Here is a 21,315-nt window from a genome sequence, read left to right on the forward strand (position 1 = left end):
AGGAGAGGTTATTATAATAATATTAAATAAGGGCTGTTAATACATCTGTTTTCCCACATATTTCGGTATTGCACTATTAAATAACACAGTTGAAAATGGGTTCCACTGAGCACTTGATTGTCCACTGGTGTGACAGACTAAGAAAATAGGCAATAAACCGAGACTACTGCCCACAGAAACTAAGAAAGGGTGGGAATGTATGAGGGAGGACCTATGGATCTCAGTGCTTGAAAGGTTATACAGTTTCAGAATGGAAGAATGATTTCCGTGGGTAACTGGAGTAGTGATATCATTAACCAAAATAGAAAATAAGAGAATCTATTGATTTGTGAGAAGAGTTTTTATTTCGTAGACATTGAATTTGAGTTACTGATATTCAGGTTGATATACTGCCAGTCTCCTAGAAACACAAAATATTTAAAGTATTCAGACCACAGCAATTCTGGAGGTAAGTGGCTAAATCTTTAAGATTACAATTATAAAGGAAATGTTAGTGGACATTGATAATACTTTTTTTTTAAGATCACTAATGTTCCATTTGTCATTTTATATATAGGTACTTAATGTTGGGATTGGTATATATATATATATGCTCATATATCTTTATGTGTATTAAAATTGAAGAGGCTAAAATACTATATTACAGAAAGTCATTCACATTATTTTCAACAAATAAATTCCTATATAAGAAATATCTTCCATTTGTATGTCTTGTACTTAAAACACTGCCTTAAAATCAAACTCCCTAATAAGAATATTGCAATTTTGCAAAAATAAAGGATATAAATTAGCAAATATTTTTAATATAAATAAAAATTTGTATAGGCTTAAATCCTATTTGAGACATTTTTTTTCAATCACAGTTCCATTAAAATGATATTGCTCCAGGTCTTTGCAGAATATTAAAGTCCATCAGCAGAGTTACTGTGGCATTATAAAACTGTTCACAGCTAAACTTTCATAACTAGAGTGCTGAAGGATCACAGAGTATTAAATTACAGGTTATTATTTTAAAAACTAGCAATGTGGAAGAATATTTAAAAAATGAAACTCTTAAAAAAGAGCACTGAGTTACATATGCCAATTTGCATCAATAATATCTGACCACATTTTATCAATGAGTTGACCACACAAATACTCAGCTGCAACAAAAGACTCCAAATCATGTAAATATACTTGTTTGAACGTATGTTCCTATTTTTTGAACCACGGATAATGCTATTTTAGCTAATGCATAAATAAAAGGTACACTGACTGCGATATTATTAGGTAACGCAAGTCTTACAGAGCAGAAGGTGCCTATTTTCAGTTTGGAACAAGATCAAAGTAAATGTATATAGTCTAGACTTTTAGCAGGAAAGAAACTATAGAGTTAATGAGGTTTAACACAAACATCATTTAATCTTTAAATGTCTTAAGCAATTTTTAAAAAATAATAAAATAAACAAGAAAAATTCAGAAAAAATCAGTCTTACTTAAAAAAAACTTTTTAATAAATTAAAGAAGTAAAATTCTTAAATGCTTATGGTTTTACCAACTTGTTATTGGTAGTAGCAGGAGACTTTTTCCTCTTGATTTCTTAAATAATATGAAAATCACATATTCATTATCATATTTCAATTTTAAATATTTATGACTTTTTAAGGCACAATTAATTTGTATGCTATATCAACAAATAAAATTCATGAAAATATATTTGATTTTAAAGGTGGGTTAAATAGAATTTTTTTTATCAGAAATAGTTATTCAATATAACTCTCCCTTGTTATGAGACACTAAATTTCAGTATGTATTTAAGTAAATCCAAATTTTCCATTGTTTCAAAAATGCTTGCCGTGTATTTAGTCATCTGGCATTTTGATTACATGGGGGCACACTTCAAAATGAGTTGATTTTACAAATTAGCAATTTTTGGAACTTTATTTCTCCACAGAGCTCACATATTTATAACTGATATTTTTACTACTTACAAAGTTAAAATAATATTTAATATAATTTTGCTAAATCCATGACAATGCCATCTAAAGTTATACAAGAATAGAATGGCTTTCTCTGAATGTTACAAGGAAGAAAATTTGAAATGCTACATATTAGGATGGTGATCACAACAGGATTTGGCGTGCACATCATTTTATTATCTAAATTATCTGAAATAATTGCAATTTACACTAACTGAAGAAAATCGTTTGGATTTATATTATGCAGTATGCTTATATTTCATTAGCAATGAAGTGCTTATATTTCAAAGCAATATGTTTTCTATACATATATACAGCTTTATTAAAGCACAGACATAACAAGATCATGCCATTCAAAATTAAGGTGCCAGGTTTTTGTTACAATCAAATGGCATCCAAAATGCAATATATTGCTATGAAAATGCAAAAATTTCTGCAGATTGGCATTTATGAATGAGGCTGGTCACAATGAGATGAGATTGTATCAAATGGAAAATATTTATCATAAATATATAGACCAATATATAACATTGAAGAACAAGAAGCAGAAAGGAAACAGTGCTCTTGCATAAAGATCAATTCTCTTCGCTGCCGTGGGAATGACAGGTTTGGCAGGTGGAGGCTTCTTGTTGTTCTTCGCCTGAGATTTCCCAAGTCCATTGTTGACTTCAATAGGTTTACCATAGCAATCGTAATTTGATAATTCAAAATCTCTTGGTAAGCTCCCAACAATGCTGAAATCATTCGATCTCAAATCAGACTTGGAAGTGCAAACCTTCTTGCATCGGGTTTCACCAACCTGAATATAAAAATTAAAGACAGAGTACATTAGAATATTTGTTTTTTTAAATTTTTATTAGCTAAACACCATGAAGTACAGTTGTACACTTACAAATTTTTGTGCTTGGGTTTCAGTTATACAATGATCCAGTACCCATCCCTCCACCAGTGCCATTCTCCATTATTTACATTTTTTAAAAATTTTTGTTAATGAAACACCATGAGGAACAGTTGTAGATTTACAAATTTTTGTGCTTGGGTTTCAATTGTACAATGATCAAACACCCATCCCTCCACCAGTGCCCATTTTCCACCACCACGGGTCCCAGTATCCCTCCCACCCCCACCCCCACCCCCATCCCACCCTGCCTCTGTGGCAGGGTATTCCCTTTTGTTCTCTCTCTCCTTTTGGGTGTTGTGGTCTGCAAAAGAGACATTGAGTGGCAATCATGTTTGATCTGTAGTCTACTTTCAGCAAAAATCATATATCTCTTAAAGGTTATTTAGAAGTAAATCTGATGGTTCATTCAGTGAATATTAGAAATAATAGTCAAATATTTTGATCTTCAGATTGCCTTAACCTTTAGGAATCTAAAATTATAACTATATAGGAAGGCGCTTATGGAATAAACTTTTGAGAAGCTATATTTATAATTATAGTAGATTTATATTATTGTGTTATTATTATATTATTGTGTTACTTTATATTTTATGTTGAGGTAACAGATGACAAATCAGACCTTAATCTCATTGCTTCAGGACCTGCTCTCCGTTGAAATAAAAACCCTTTATTTAACCATGACACAGATAATATTACTCTAATATAAGGACTACAGAAATATATTGGTATTTCTAACCTTTATTTTTATGTGGATTTTATTTTCAAATATGTCTTTAAACCACACAAATATGTACTAATTATAGTCACTATGGGCTGGGGCAGTAATACAGTGGGTAGGGAACCTGCCTTGCATGAGACTGACCCCAGTTTGATTCCTCTGCCCCTCTCGGAGAGCCCGGCAAGCTACTGAGAGTATCTCGCCTGCACAGCAAAGGCTAGCAAGCTACCCGTGAGGTATTTAATATGCCAAAAACAGTATCAACAAATCTCACAATTTGTTGTGAGACGTTACTGGTGCCAGCTGGAGCAAATCGATGAACAACGGGAGGGCAGTATCAGTGACAGTGACAATAGTCACTATGATCCTATGATGCTATGATCACAAATCAAATATTTACTCGTGAAAGACATCTCTAGTTTGTTGGATCACTGTATCACTGTATCACTGCCTTTTCGTTGTTTGTCAATTTACACGAGTGGGTTCCAGTAATGTCTCTATTACTCCCAGTCCTGAGATTTGAGCAGCCTCTCTTTACTCATCTTTCTCAAAGATTGGAGGGTCTTTAAGGGTCAGGGGAGTGAGACCTATTATTGTTACTGTTTTTGGCATATCAAATAAGACACGGGGAACTTGCCAGGCTTGACCCATGCGGGTGTGATACTCTTGGTAGCTTGTTGGGCTGTCCGAAAGGCAAAATATATATATGTATATATATGTATATATATACACATATATACAGATACATAAATATATATATTCTCTATGATTTGTTGCCTACTGTCTGAACTCCATCAAATATGGTGTGATAATTACAGAAAATAGGTAGGAAGTGTCCAGAAAGCAGCATGGAGCGTGGTGGTGGTCGGGTAGTGGATGTCATCTGCTGCCGGGGCTGGGCACTTTGGGGCTGGGAGGGCTCTTACCTTCCCACTCTGGGGCGCCCTGAGTGAAAATAGCCTGGCCTGTAGTTTGTTGGATAGTGTTTGATTAACCAGCCTCACATAAAGATACCAAAGAAATAGTGTACTTTTCAGCCAGATCATGCTATGGATATTTTCCCATTGATAAAATCTTAATTATTAAATTTGAACCAAATTCCTACACTGAGCTTCTCTAGTAATCACAAATGCTCTTATAAGTATAAATATAGATTAAACCTAAATGACTTAAAGCAGCATTAGTGATTTTATAAATAATCAGAAAAAAATGAGTTATTCACTCAACTGCTTAACTTATTGTTCTTACACCGGAGTCCTGTCATTTACCTACAGAGTCTTCACTTGGATGTAGTTAGTTATTACAGTTTTCACTCTACAGGAAATCCATACCTACCATTGTAAAGCATAGAACAATTACTTTAGTTATTGCTTCATTCTAAGGTAAAGGTAAAGGCCCTCCCGTTGATCGTCGATTTGCTCGAGCGGGCCCAGTAACGTCTCCATTGGAGACTTTGTTGTTACTGTGTCTGGCATATTGAATACTCTCGGTAGCTTGCTGGGCTCTCCGAGAGGGGCGGAGGAATCGAACTCGGGTCGGCCATTTTGGCTGCTTGTAAGGCAAACGCCCTACCCGCTGTGCTATCGCTCCAGCCCGCTTCATTAAGTTAATAAATTATTTATGTGGATTCTATTCACATTTAGCAGATTGTGAAAATTATGGGTAAAAATTATGCATTATGGAAAATGTAAAAAAAAATATTTTCTGGCAATATACTGTGGATCTAGGATACTATCCTTTATCTGGGCAACCCGTGAGATATATTTGCTGGGTGAGGGACCAGATGACAATTTTCAGAGATAAATAGTAAAGATACCCAAAACAGACTAAGTGAAAAAATAAGTTAAATGATTCATATTCCATCTTTTTATTATACATCTAGGTTATTATGTCACTCTTTTCAATTATGAGCAAGTACTGTTACTCATAATTGTGAGCAACAGTATTCATAACAACTGATGATGCTGTTTTTATGACACTGGTGGAGGGTCTGGTGCTGGATCAATGTATATGTGAAATCTTGTCATTTATGCTAAATCAGGGTGCCTAAAATGAAAATTTAAAAAATTCCTGTTCTTAAGGTAAGGTAAGGTAAAGGCCCTCCCGTTGATCATCGATTTGCTCGAGCGGGCCCAGTAACGTCTCCATTGGAGACTTTGTTGTTACTGTGTCTCGAGAGCCCGGTAAGCTACCGAGAGTATTCGATATGCCAGACACAGTAACAACAAAGTCTCCGATGGAGACGTTACTGGGCCCGCTCGAGCAAATCGACGATCAACGGGAGGGCCTTTACCTTACCTTACCTTACCTGTTCTTAAAGCTTGTATAGAAATTCTGATTTCATTAATCTATGTTTTTATTACATAAATATTGTATAATGCTACTGAGTAAAATCATTTTACAAAGATGTTCATGCAACTATAATTAAATCTAAATAGACAAAGTGTTGATGAGTAGGAATAGAGATTGAGAAACTTCTATAAGTTCAGTCTTCTCAAGCTTTCATAATTTAGAGAAAATATAGAGATCATAAAGTTAACTTTCAAAGACAACACTTGCTATATAGTATAGTCCAAATGGAGACAGGTTCCTTCCTCATTCCATGGGATTTGAGGGAGGTAAGGGGATTGGTGGGAAGAACACTTAGCAGTACTCGGGGCTTATTCCTGACTCTTCACTGAGACATCCTCTTGCTGGGCTTTGGGGACCAGAAGAGGTGCCAGGGATTGAACCTAGACTGGTTACATGCAAGGCAAATGCCTTCCCCACTATACATATCGCTCTGGCCCAGGATTCTGTTTTAGCTGATAGAAGTCAAGCTGGAGAATGGACTCCTCTCTATTGAATTTAATATGTAGCGACAGTTCACCAATTGTGACAACTCAGATTAATTACCAGAGTAATTCTGCCTGAAGAGATAACTATTCTTAATAGAGTTATCATCCATTAGGTCCACAATTGAGTCCCTATCTATTTATTCATAGCGATTAAAATATAAATTATTTAACTGTGCCTTTTGGAAATGATTCATATATATAAACTTTATTTCCAGACATTCCACTTAAATTCCCTGATTTGGAATTTTAAAAGGCCATTTTCCACCCACCACCTATGGGGTCCCAGCAACGAATGTAGACACACACTTCCATGAGCTCACACACATCTTCTCTCAGAGTGCTTCAGTCACATTTAAAACTTCATTTCCCAGTACTCTCTGAGGAATTTGTAAGTCTCAGAAATCTCTGGGCAAACTTTTGTCAATGAACAACACACTGCCTTGATTGGAATAAGAGTTGAGGACAAATTCTATGTATCAAATATCTCCAGTGTCCCCAGACTAAGTGTCTCCAGTTTCAAACTCTGAGACTGAGTATCCCAGCTGTCTTACTACCATTAGAAATTTCTACTCCACAGGTTTAAGATGTGTTGACTTTGCTTTAGAATTCTTCATGCAAAGGAAAGGAGTAATCAGATTTTGTTCAGTAGACTAGGAAGTGTGCCTTTTAATAATTTTTCACTTTTTCACAAATAGGACATATAGGTTATTGAAGAAATTCATTCACTATAAATATTTTATACACAATATTAGCTGTGGTTTTAGTATCTCTAAACAAGCAGCCATATACATATGTCTGTGCATGTTTGTGTATGTGTGTGTGTATGTGTGTGTTAGTGCTAATATATATTATACATATTAAAGCTCAGGAGCCCAAGAAATCCTCTTTAATTCCAAGCCAATTAACTGTTAGTTCAGTGCAAGGACCCAAGGACATGATGCTTCTTTGGCCTTGCAATGCTGGGCGTATTCCCAGCTACCCAGTAAATGCTGGCAGAGGTACAAAGCAGCACTCAGCAATGATCAGGGAACCCTGGATTCTGGGAAGGGAACCCTGACTGAGTGTATGCTAGGCATGTAGCTCACTGCTGTACTAGTTCCTGTTCCCAAATTTATACATTATAACCTCAGTTACATACAAGTGCTTTACTACAAAATTTATATAAACACTAGCAATTCTGCCAACAACATTAATAAGTTAAGAATTTGATCCAAAATGTAGAGAAGTGGAAGATAATTTTTATTCAGAGAAATAATCTAGCAAACAGGCCAGTCAAGAATATGAGTTTCAATGTTAAATTATTATGATTAAAATTATTAAAATTAAAAAATAATACTGATTTTCAGGGAGAAACGTTGGATGATTTACTTTCCACTGATCACTTTGTATATAAGGAGATGTCGCGCGGCTGCGTAAGTGGCCGCACGGTTTGGAAAAAATGTCCTGGTACCCGCTTGCAGGCTCATGGTCACCGGGGTTCCATCTGGAGAATGCGGGACCACAACACCCAAAAGGAGAGAGAGAACAGAGGGGAATGCCCTGCCACAGAGGCAGGGTGGGATGAGGGGATGGGGGGTGGGAGGGATACTGGGATCCTTGGTGGTGGGAAATGGGCATGGGTGGAGGAATGGGTATTCAAAATAAATAAATAATTTTTTTTTAAAAAAAGTAAATTCTCAAAGAGAAAAAAATAAAGAAAGCACTGCTAAAGATTTCATTTAGTTCTACTAAAATTTTAATCATTTAATTTGTTATAACCTCTTTCAGATATATATTTAAAGATTCATATATCTGAAGTGAGTAGTAGTGTGTGTATATGTGTGTAACAACCTCTACCACAAATTTAATTTTTAATGACATAACCCTAATGAATAAGCAATAAGATTAGGTTTCCTACTGAGAATCCTCAGGTTCCTTAAATAGCTAATGATTCATTAACTAGTTGGCTAGTCACATCTCTTATTCATCAGAGATTTAATATAAACACAATTTTCTTTTAGCTAATACCCTTTACACATAATTATCTTACCACATATGTACACAAAAGAATAAATAGTTTATGATAAAATTACTATTTTAAATAACTATAATATCACATGAAGCGCAATTAAGTAAACTGTTTACAAAATAAAACATATACAAATTCTAATAGTGAGGTTAGTGACATTAATGCTTAATTCATAATTTCTCCAATATCTTGCATGTGTCCCATTTACTTTCATCAGAAAAAATGTCATTTCTCAAAATTACTGGGAGCAGAAATAAGGCAGTATGGTAATGAAACTGTCACACATAAAAAATGGTGCAGAAAAAAAATCTAATGATTCAAATTTTAACTTCAAAGATTTTGTGATTCTTCTCAGTATACATTCTACATTCTTCAAGGCAAATCACCTTATTTAATATTAGTTGACTGGGAAACAGGCATGATTTCAATGTAATAAAAATATCTTCTACAGATGATAAAACATAAAGAAATGATTTATATTTACTTTGTCAAATTTAAGTGAATCCTAATTTTAAAAACATAGCATTATCATTAAGAAACAATTATCTCATTCACACATGAACAACAAATTCTGTATTTTAAGTTATTCAAATGTGTATTCCTGTAAATTATTCTGCTTTTATTCATAACACCCTTGCTGCAAATATCACATCTACAAAGTATTGAGAATATGATGATAATCATAACTGCAGGTTCTCAACTGTTCATATTGAATAAAAATAAATGAACAAAGAAAGCAGAAAGCAAATTAGTGAGCAGGTAACAAGTGTGTGGTATGAGGAATCTAAATAAGTATACCAGAATTATGGCATAATTTTTGATATACAAGCAAATTTTTTAATCTTAATAATAGATTTTCATTTTCCCATTTTAAACTTATGCTATCATTTATTTCCTTGAAAGGACAATATTAAAGACCACCATTATTTTCTGTAACCTATTTTACATTGTGCTTTCATTAATGACTATTGTCAGTCTGTCTATTAATAAATGACATTTTATCTGATTGAAAGTACTCAGAAAAAAATTGTAAAGGAAAATACACAAGACCACATTCTGTGTTTTGAAACCAAAAGTTTAACTGTAATTTCTCAACAAAATTATTAAATTAGAATTCCATTTACTTATCCTTTTCCACATGTCAATGTATGCCGATGCCCATCTTATGACTTTATCAAATCAACACATTTACTCTAAGTTGATATGAATGTTAAAGAGAAATTATTCTGAATTCATATCATTTTAAAATCTTTCTTAGGAAGTAAACAGTAAAATAGGTATACTCTTCATTTTGAAATTCAAATATTGACCTGTTAGAAGGACTTTAGTTTCTAGTAATACATTTTGCTTTTCACTTTTGTAAAAATTTTAAAGTGTTATTTTTATTTTTAAAGTGTTATGTGAGCACTATTATTTGTTATACTTTTAGTATTGGGGTTTCGTGAATACAACATTCCAACATCACAGCCTCCACCTGAGTGTCTATTTCCCACAACCATTTTATCAATGTCTTCCACTCCACACATTCCCCGTTAAGATAAATTCAGTTCCCCAGACCGGCTTTCAATTTTTGTGGGAGCAACACCTGAAAAGTGTTCAGGAGACCATGAAAATGTCAGAGATTAAAACAAGGGACTCCCATGTACAGAGACACACTCTGGCCCCTGGGGTCATCTCCTCATTCCAGCAATGAAAAAAATTATGAAAAGCTTTTAAACTTTTATCTAAGTTATGACTTTTGTAACAAAAGTCACAATAGCCTCATAATTTTTATAGATGTGTTCCTATTTAGCAACTAAAAGCACAGAGAATTAAACTTCTTCAATGTGTTCAACTTTTATTCATTAAGCTAATTTTAACACTTAAAAGCTAAACCCCAAGAAACGAAATTCAGTCTAATCAGTATTATATCTATCTTTTATATCTTTGATCATAAATATGTTGATCTGTTCCACAGTACTCTACTCTAATAAGTATCCCTCTGTCAGTACTCCAATTCATGAAATATATAATATTCCAAGATAATTTGTCATTCTTCTCTGTCACTAGAGAAATTCTGCAACAACCCAGATCTCATAATACCACATAGAATGTAGCTATTAGAAACTGAGTAACTTTTCTCCAGAACATATTATTTTCTGCATACAAGTCCCTTAATTCACAATAAAGTGAGTAATATGAATGTTTTATTTCCCAATACCTATAACTTACCTTAATTCTATACTATAATCTTTTATGTATATGAGTATATAATAGCATAATACTCATATTTTAATTAAATGCAACATAATACCTCATGTACACACAACATTTTTTGAAAACGGCAGTTATAGATATGCTAATCACTAATTTCCCTTTTTGAAAAGGTTGTGAAAATACAAAATGAAACAAAAATGAGAAGAGCTATGCCAAAGTCTCAGAAACCAGGGCCAGTGGAGAGGAGGGGGGAGGAAGACCTCATTACTGTTTGTGGAAATATAACTTGGTTCAGTCTCTATGGAAAAAACATTGGAGATTTCCTAGCAGATTAAACAGAACTACTGTATGATCCAGCAGTTCTACACCTAGGTTAGAATCTATCCCAAGAATACAGAAACAGGAAGTGGAAAAGAAATATGGACATGTATGCTCAGTGCAGCACTATTTACAATAGCCAAGATCTGGAAAAACTCCAATGATAGATGGAGAGTAGCAACGGATTAGAGGGTTAGAGCAATGCTTGATGTGCATGAGGTAACAGGGTCAGTCTCCAGCACTGCATTCCCACCTACCCAAAAACCACCTGGGATAGCTGTGGGGACTCCCAGCATAGCTAAGCCAAATATTACAACTATCCTGTGCAAAATATACCTGATATTGGCCCCCATATATCTCTTAGAAGTCTTTCTGATGCCAAATAGGAGATTGTGCTATATTTACACTATGGAATGTGCAACTCAAGAAACAGTAGTCTTCCTTTTGTTTGTTTGAAACTAGAGGATGTCATGCTAAAATAATAAGTCAAAAGGAAAGAACAAGTAATGAGCCATCTCCTTCAGAAATAGAGCACAAAGAAACAAAGCAAGGAAAGAGACAGTGTTCAATGAAAAGAAACTTTTAGATTCTGACAACATATTTGCAAGCAGCGATGCTTACAATGTTCTCGAGATGGAAGTGGAAGAGCAGGGCTAGATGAACCTTGTAGGAAGAGCTGAAATTTGCTGGTGGCCAGCCTGTGTGATACTGTAGTCCTAAGACCTAATCATTGACCCTCTTACCAAAAATAAAGAAGAAGAAGAAACAAAGCAAATACAGGGACCTTCTGCTAACAGAAGGACAGAGGTAACACATAGAGTATTGTACAAAGCGCATACAAAGACTGAAAGATGAAGACAAAGAATTGGACCAGCTCAGGATTTTGGGACCCAAGGAGCAATGCTGTGCTGAGTTTGGATTATTCCTTTCTACCACCTAGATTATGCATTTGTGGCTGAAGAAATAGAACTCACTTAAGAGGTTGACTGAGATGCCTTACATACTCCTAAAGTGGACTTCGAGAAGGTCAAAGAGAGAACTAGGTCATCCTTCCCCCCAGAGTGGTAACGAGGCTGCAGTTGCACATACTAGGGATGGTGTATAGGGCATGGACTTTCACCCCCAGTAGGAGCAAGAAGCTGACCCCACTCTCCCAACGGGGGTTCATGTCAGAGGAGGCCTCAGAGATCTGAACCATTGCCATCGCCGGAGACCAAAGAGGGAATCTCTCACTGCAGTGTAAGAGCAACCCAGGAGAATATAAACTCCCAATTCAGCAGGGAGTTCCTGGCTCCCCTGTGTGGGTAAACTGAACTTCTGTTTCCATCAAAGGGTGGAGCTATCTGCCTTGCCTCTCCGATAAAGTCAGCCAGGTTTAAGCAAGTTTGAGAGTTCCAACACAAGACTTCGGAATCTCAGAGTTTAAATGTGACTTAAAAATGTCCATGTGTTAGTAGAAAATCACACATCATACAAACTGGGGCACATCTGAAATGGAATGATATTTGGGGATGTGGGGGTGGGGGAGTGAGGTCTGCCATGTGGACACAAGGGACACTTCTAGTGATCCTTTGCCAACTTGAACCAGATGTGCTGTTTGAGCCAGGCAGTGCAGGGAACCACCAGAATACACTGGCAGTGCTCAGAGCTCTCCAACGTCACACCCAGAGATATTCAAAGTCTTCAGGGTACACTGTGTGATGCTCTGGAGGTCAAGTAGTACCAAGGTTCAAACCTCAGTTAGGTCTGTGATTTGCATACAACCTAACCCCTGAATATCTCCCTGGCCTCTGCTAGTGAATCTTAAAAATTCCAATCAATAGTTATTAATGCCATGATAAAAAAATTTTAACATTAAGTCAAAATATTATTCCAGAAAATGTTGAAAATTTCCACATGACTACAAAAGAATATCAGCCAGATAGATTTAAGAATAGTAAACAAAAATACAAATATATCATTTATTAGGATATAATGAGAACATTAGTAAGCAGAGGAAACTAAAAACTACAAAACTACTATACGTTGCCTACAAGAAATCCAGCTGAAACGAAACGTTGGATGGGGAGGGGGGGGGGAATGAAAAAAGGGACATGCTAAGTATATGCTTATTTAAGGTCAGGTAATTGTAAATGATGAAAATTATAGACCTAAAGAATTTAAGAACCCACCACAAGATCACAACTAAGAATTTGCAGTTTAGGCTATCGGCTCATAGAATAACTTCACCCAGAAACCAGACCGGCAGGCAGCATCTCATGAGAGCAGTTTGCTTGTTACCTGTCTGAAATATCACAGGTGCCATCTTTATTTAATATTCCAGGTCCACCGAGTAATGGTGGTGAATGAACAGTGTAAAGTAAGAGGAGCTTGGAAGTGAGGTCAAGCAGGTAAAGCTTTCAAGGTGGTGGATGGTGTGACCTATGAGATTCTGTGACATTTATCACACCGTGATCAATGGCAATAGTGTCCTGCTTTACTTGTTTTCTCAGCCACAGAGTGTGAATGAGGATCCCTTTCGGACAAGTGGACAGGTCTCTCTGTAGTTTCAGGATCAACTGGGATGTGTGTCTTGAGGCACTGCTTAGATCTTAAGTCAGTGACAATCCAAGATATAGGATGAACCTTTTCCAGTGCATTTCCAGCTATTCTCCACTGGGCTTGGTTAACTAGGGATATTGTTTCCTTGTGAGCAAACTGATTTATAAATTCTCCAGAGTATCCCTCAAGTGGGCGGCACCACCAGCTTCTTCCGGTGTTGGAAAGATACAGGGATAGCAGGGAGTGAAAGTAACATGGAAAACTGCCGGGTGCTTTATTCACTTAAAGAAGCTGGATTCTATGGAAAATTCTCCAGAAATTGGTAAGATGCTGATATTTTTAATTGTGTATTGAATCTGTTTTGAAGACTTTGTATTAATTTTTGTAAAAGTATATTGTAATTAGTTCCTTTTCTTTGGTGATAGAAAAGAAAATAAGATTGTCACCAATTCTACCTATATATACTTGATACCACAGAGGGAATGGGGGGAAAATCATTTTATTGGATCATTTGATTCTTTTTTTTTTTTCTTTTTGGATCACACCTGAAAATTGTCAGGGGTTACTCCTGGCTTTGCACTCAGGAATCACTCCTGATGGTGCTCAGGGGACCATATGGGATGCTGGGAATCGAACCCGAGGAGGACACTTGCAAGGCAAATGCTCTTTCCGCTGTGCTATCACTTCAGTCCCAGGATCAATAGATTCTTACCTGCAAAGTGCTGATGTGAACCGGTGACCCTGTACCATTCACGGTGTTCTTCTTGGCGGCAGCTCCCCCTTTCCCATCTGCTTGCTCAGCCTTAGCAATTCTGGCTTTTTCTGCTTCAACTCGTTTGGGATTATTCAACATCACTTGGACAACGGCATATTCCACCAGTGAAGCAAAACCAAAGAGAAGGCAAGCGATGAGCCACACGTCAAGGGCCTTCACGTAGGACACTTTGGGAAGCTCAGCTGCCAGTGTTGTGCACTCTGAGGCCAAGCTGAGTACTGAGAAGATACCTACAGAAATAGATATAGGAATTACAACTTTTTAGCTGTCTGAAACATTCTGCAAATGTTTTTCTTAACTAAATCCTTTACTTCTCCCGCAACTTTGCAGTGGGCTCTAAAAACTCATTAGGATCTTAAAAACAGAAAGTGTAGAAGAAAGTATACATTTATAGGTTTTCTTGTTAAGGATGACTGTGGCCAGGGATATTTGTAAATGCTTAAACCTCAAATTTAAACTTAACATTAATTGATATTAAAATAGAAACTGAAACCAATGTGCAAAAAAAAAAAAAACCAATTTGGATCTGATGCAAGTATTAAAGACAGAAAAAGAGTATACGGTATCTCAAAGAAGCTGTGAGTCCTGATAAAGGAGGAGCTTAACTCAGTTTTCAGTTTCATGTTTAATAGCTATGTTGTATAGCTTAGTTTTATCCTATTGAAAACTAAATCAGAAGAGAACAAGGCAATTTTCTGGCAAGGTTCATAACAGAATACTCAATTAGGAAAGGCAAAGAAAATACGTGATTACAGCTTTTCAAAAAAAGATAATCGTCTGCTATATGTTAAATTTAACTGTGTAGAAAAAGCTAACTAGTTATACACCAATTTTAGTCTAGAAACTACAATTTCCAATAGAAGAATTGCAATAATTGATCTCTTTCACTTTTTACTTATCATATTTCCATTCTTCTCTCTGTGTCTTTCTAACCTCTTTCATGTTTTCATAAGAAGGAAGGAGAAACTTGAGACACTGGCACAATCAGGGACACTCTCGCTTGGAAAGAATTCGGGGACAGACTACAGATCAGTGGTAGAATGCAAGTCTCATTGTAAACCAGATCCCAGGAGCCAAAACACAAAACCAGCAAAAAAAAAAAAAAAAAAAACCACAAGGAAATAAAAGTAAGAATGCTGTCATCTAGCCAGCATCTGTGACAGGAGCTACAAGAAGAATCCCACTTTGCCAGAGAATTCTCACTTCATCTTGTCGCTGAGTTCACATACTAAATTCACTTTTCTCTTCCTAAATATGACTGTCTCTGTGAATTAATGAATGCTTATCCTAATTATTAAAGGTGTGTGTGTGTGTGTGTGTGTGTGTGTGTGTGTGTGTGTGCTTGGCTCTCTTTTCCCTTACCTTGAAATAGAAGCACTAACAATCAATGAAAACACTGAAAAAAATAGACTTTAGTTGCATCAAGTTCTGGGAGTTGTCAAATGTTGATTAAAGCATTCAAGAGCAAACTATAGTAGAAAGGCTTTTAGAAAAAAAAATAATGACTTCTACAAATGAAAACAATATTACTGAGATCTATAAAGACTTGATAAGTACCTAATTTACTATAGCAATCGTTATTCTTGGTCTGTAGGAAAGCAAAGAAGTCATTTATAGGACTGTATTTTAAAAAGTTAATATGGGTCTTTTCTAAGTTGGAAGTGGAAAGTAACATAAAAATTCAAGATGTTCTCAATTATTGCTCTAGCTATAGTTAATTATACCTGTGGGCACTAATTTGGCAAACTACTTTTCCAAGAAAATTTTTCTATTTTTCATAAAAAATGTTATGTGCTAAGATGACAACCAAAACCAAGTCTTATTTAATTCTTTGGTACAAAGTATATTGACACTATTCTCCATAATTCAATAGCACTTTGTGCTCATCAACAGAGCAGAATGTATCAAATTATAGTAAATTGACCTCAATTTTTATTTCAGTATATTAGGAACTGGAATTATGACAAAATTGAGAATATTATCAAATTAGAGAAGCTTTCTTGGGAATGCTATTGAATTTTTTCACTTTATTAGGTAGAAAACTTTTGAAAAATTAAATTTTAGAGAAGTAAAATGGCTTTGTCAAAGTGCTAAGAATGTGCAAAGTATTTCTTTTAAAAGATTTGGTTACTATCTAAAATGAAATGAAGGATGAGACTGACCAGAATGAATGAAAACAAGTGAAAGATGGGAAGAGTAGACTAACCAAATAAATGATGGTGGTATAAAAACAGAGCTAAATTAGATAAAAAGCAAGAAACAGAACAGGTGACCGTGACTGAGCACAGTGAACTTTATCAGCCAGTGTCATTTGGAGAGAAATAACTTTGCAATGGTTATTTGGAAGCAAAGATGTCCCTCTAGGATGTAAGAAAAAGGGAACAGAAGGGAACATCATTAGAAGAAGAGATATGACGTTAATGAAATTTTCTGGGGAGAGTGAAAGCATGCTACTGGTCATTAAGTTGGAAGTTATAGTTGTCAATTTTATTAAAATGATCCGAGAGTATTTCGCCCGCACGGCAGAGCCTGAATACCCGTGATGTATTCGATATGCCAAACACAGTAACAACAAGTCTCACAATGGAGATGTTACTGGGCCCGCTCGAGCAAATTGATGAACAACGGGAGGACCGTGACCGTGACCGTGATCATCTCCAAGGTAGAAGAATAGAAATGAAGATAAAGAATGTAAATTCCAATATGGACCTACTCTTCAGAAAAATATATAAAAACAAAATAAATATTTGCTTTTATTCTAAACTAAGAGGTCTGACCTATGTATTTCTTTCAACAAATATTTTAGCATTGTTGCTGGGGGGGGGGGGTGTTTGTTTGTTTTAGGGCCATACCTGGCAGTGCTCAGGGCTTACTCCAGGCTCTGCACTTGGGAATCACTCCTTGTGGGCTCAGATGACCATATGGGATCCCTGCGATTAAAACCTGCTTGGCCTGATGTAAGCCAAGCCCCCTACTGTTTGTACTGTTGTTCCAGCCCTTATCTTAATATAGCTTTCAAATGGAATGACTTCATTGTTGAATAATGAATGCATAATAAAGTTGCTTGTATGTCAATTAATGAAATAAATGACATAAAAAACCTGTCATTCATAAAAAGTGTGATTTTATAATTCTAATATATGTTATAAACTTTCCACATTTAGTGAAATTTGTCTTTAATAATTATCAAGACTTCTTGGTATACTCCTAAAATCTATTTTTAACATCACAATTTGTTCAGATTCTTATTTCACAGTATAAAAATGAATTCTGCAGATTTTAAATATGGGCAAAAGTCATAAAATTGCTATCAATCCTTACAAATGGTGGAATGTCATAAAACTGATATCACTTCTTACCATTCTTGCAATTCCTACAAACGTTGGGTAAATGTAATTTTAGATTTAAAACTTCTTGTTCAGCCAAACTGAGAGGTTAAACTCAGAAGAGACAAAATAATTAACAGCACATACTGTGGAAGCCAAGTACTGATTGCTAAAAGCAAACTGACAAAAGAGCTGAAAAAAGCTATAGAAAAGAAACATATGCCATTTGCCATTAACAAACAACAGAAACCAAATTAGAAAGCAATTGTGAGTATACAGATGCCAGCCACTACCTAAACTCCAAGTGAATTTTAACTCACACTGAAGTAAACTACTTAACAAAATCACCCCCTTACTTTGCCAGCAGGAAGCATTTACTGAAGACACACCTTCACCCCTTCACCCAGGGACCCCTTTCGGATTTAAGAGAATGAAATCTCTAGAAGAAAAAGTTGCAGGCACATAGATAGGGGGCCCTGGTAATGAGATTCTGGGAAATAATAATGCTAAGAAGAAAATATGCTCTCTCTCACACTTTCTCTCTTTTTCTTTCTCTCTCTCTTTCCCTTCACATGTCTCTAAGTTAATTTTATTCAATATTTTGCTTCACTAAAAAGAAAATAAAATAGAGATTAACAAAAATAAAAATTAATATAAAAGTACTACTCAACTCTGCTAGCATGGATTCATTTCATAATGGTATAATTTCAAAGAAAGCTAGGGGGATCTAAAAATATTCTAAATTAAGTAATTTCCCCCAAATTATTATTATTTTTTTTGAAATACCAGTTTTGGGTGGTTGCAGATAGATAGGGGAGCCTAGCAATGAGATTTTGGGACAAAAAAATTAAAAAGAAATTGCCCAGCCATGAAGCAGCCCAAAGGTATAAAGGAAAACAATACACTGAGAGAGAAGTCCTGTGTTCTTTTGAGATGGAGAACCTGACTCACCACCCAGAAGCAGAAAATGAGGCTCCGCCCAGAGAAGGCAGACCCCTAACAAAAGGAGAATCTAAAATCACAGAAAGAATAGGACTACCCTCCAGGACAAGGCTTTCCCTGAGAAAATGCCCAGGTTCACTTTTATGTAGGTGGAGAGCTTCAGGCTAGGACAATTTGGAGAATTGTATAGAATCTCCTCTCAAATACCGTCTTTGCCTCTCTGAAGAAGCAAATGTGTTTCCCCCTTAAAGAGTCACCTCTCTCTCTTTCTCTCTCTTTCTCCCTCTTTCTGCCCCTCTCTCTCTCTCTCCCCCTCTCTCCCTCCTTCTTCCTCTCCCTCTCCTCCCTCTCTCCCTCTCCCTCTTTCTTTTTCCCTCTTCCCCTCTCCCCTCATCTTCCCTACTCTCTCTCCTCCCTCTCACTCCATCTCTCCCTCTTTCTCCCTCCCTCCCTCCCTCTCTCCCACCCTCCCTCCCTCTCCCTCTCTCTTCCTCCCTCTCTCCCTCTCCCCCTCCCTCCTCTTCCCCACTTTCTCCCTTCTCTCTCCCTCCCTCCCTCCTTCCCTCCCTCTTTTCCTCCCTCTCCTTCTCTCTTCCCCTCCCCTCCCTTCTCTCTCTCTCTCTCTCTCTCTCTCTCCCCCCCCCTCCCCCCGCCACTTTCTCCTGCAAGTAAGGGAAAGCAGTGGTCCTGGAATGGCTGTGTGAAAGCTAAGACTCAAAGAGCAATTTTTTCTTTTCTCAAGCCTGAATCCAGGGCTTCCCAGAAACTGGGGTGGTGGGGACCCTTTCCCTGGCCAGACAACACAGGTTGTTTTTGAAGCAGCTTGATGGTCTGTCTTGAGGGGCTGGTGGGACAAGAATTTAAGTGCCATGTAAGCACTTGAAGCCAACTTTTCCAGTCCTGACCCAGATCTGGCCTCTCCTTGGTGACTGAGGTATAAAGAACAGAGATGGAAACTCTATTTCCCCCAGGCCTTTGCTCCCCACTCTCCTGGCCACCTGCAAAGTGATCTTTCTTTTGATCTCTCTTTTGATTTAAATTTTATGTGAGGTTTTTCTCCTTTGAGATCATAAAAACCTACGCCTTAATAGTCTGAGATTAACAGTCTGATTTCTTGGGAACAATTCAGAATGAAAATAGAAAGATTTGTGAGTCTAATTACTATATTAACTGAAAATTTAACAATCTAATGGCAGTAATGTAATCTCACTTTTCTTTGAAACCAGGGAGTACATTCTTGCCAGAAGTAAAAATCAGTCATATTCCAGGACTTATGAAAAATCTGAATTTTCAAAAATCAAACTATTTATATAAAACTCTAACGAATGTATGAATCAGAAATAAATATTTAACAAGGAAATTAGCCTTTTAATTTAGAAAAGACAAAAGTACATTATGGTTGTAGGGTGACATTGCTTTGTCCTTCTTCCACAAGAAGCTTAGGTTTATCTGGTTACACCCATCAATCTGGTTACACCCATCACAGTGCTCCTGAGGCACTTCCGCTCCATTGTGTTTATCTGTAAACAGTCTTCCCTATGCTCTCTTCCCCACCCAGTTAATCAGCTTTCCCCTTAATCAGACCCTTAATTTGTAAGACCAGTTTCCCAGAAATCTATGATTTTATATGTATGAGTGAAATATTGCCTTTCTCCTCTCCTTATGCCTTATGAACAGTTTACTTTAAAGTAATATCCTTTTTGTATAGATACAGGAAGACCGTTAACATTATGCTTTGTAACTTAGGATTTGATTGGCCTTGAATACTATTCACTCCCGGGTATCTGCTTTCTCCACTTAAGCCTCAGTTGCCCTTAGTTCCTAAAACCCCAAAAGCAGGGTCCCGATGAGGGACTGAATGAACCCAGGGCAAGCGGTGAGCTACCCTGGCAGCGAAATGGGCCAGGCCAAAGTGCCACAATTCTTAACTATAAGTTAAGAGTTTGATCATAGACAAATGCTGTCATGATCCAAAGGTAACGACGAGACTAGGATCCTGCTAGGGGTGGGAAAGACTATCTGGCCTGAGCACTGTAGTCTGAGATTGAGATGGCCCTAGGAGAGCAATTCTATAAGTTTAAGATATTTCTTACTGTACCCATACAAAATGATTTATATCATATATGCTTATATGCTAGTCAACAAGGAGAGAAGAGACACACCCTTGGGATTCCGCTCTAGGGTGGGTCCTCCTGCTGAGAAAGGATCTGTCTTAGGAGCGGCTTTCCCTGAGGCTACTCCTATTGATTTCTACCCCTATTGATTGTGACCACACCTATGTGTAATTATTCCCCCAATTCCTCTTGGAGAGAGATATAATGAGACTGTAGATGGGGCATAGGGGAACAGAGACAGAGATGAAGAGAGGATCAGAATAAACTGCTACTAATACCAACCAGCCTGGCCCTCGTTCCTTCCTCCGCCTGACCATCGCCATCAACCTCTCCGGGGTGGGAAAAGGGTGAGACTACCGAACACGTGTGGCGGGAGAGATAGAGCCACCGCCGCTGTGTGCCGTGCCCCTTTTTGTGTGAGTTTACACATATGTTATGTTTCTTGAAGGAATAAATACATTGTATTAAAGTGTACACATTGGAGCTAAAGCAGTACTTAAAGTAGTGTAATGCCAAATGACCACATTTGGAAAGAAGAAAAACCTAAAACCAATGACCTGAATTTCCATGAACAAACAAAAAAGTTGCCTCCCACATGGCGCACCAGGATTTGATCCTTTGCACTGCATGTGATCCCTGAGAGCACCAGGAATGACCCCTGAACACAGAGCCAGGAGTAAG

The 21,315-nt window shown here is 36.8% G+C and overlaps 1 protein-coding gene across 1 annotated transcript in view; it reads right to left on the reverse strand.

Moving 5' to 3' along the window:
• Positions 1–321: 321 nt before the first annotated feature.
• GLRB (glycine receptor beta) overlaps positions 322–21,315 on the reverse strand; it is an 84,922-nt gene continuing 63,928 nt past the window's right edge. The window contains exons 9-10 of the mRNA XM_056118896.1: positions 14,190–14,482; positions 322–2,757 (exon numbers count right to left, since the gene is read on the reverse strand). Coding sequence (XP_055974871.1) covers positions 2,461–2,757; positions 14,190–14,482 — 590 coding nt within the window. The 3' untranslated portion in view covers positions 322–2,460. The remainder of the gene's footprint in view (positions 2,758–14,189; positions 14,483–21,315) is intronic.

Source organism: Sorex fumeus, unplaced genomic scaffold (genome assembly GCF_029834395.1).
Source record: "Sorex fumeus unplaced genomic scaffold, SorFum_2.1 ptg000039l, whole genome shotgun sequence".
Lineage (NCBI taxonomy): Eukaryota > Metazoa > Chordata > Mammalia > Eulipotyphla > Soricidae > Sorex > Sorex fumeus.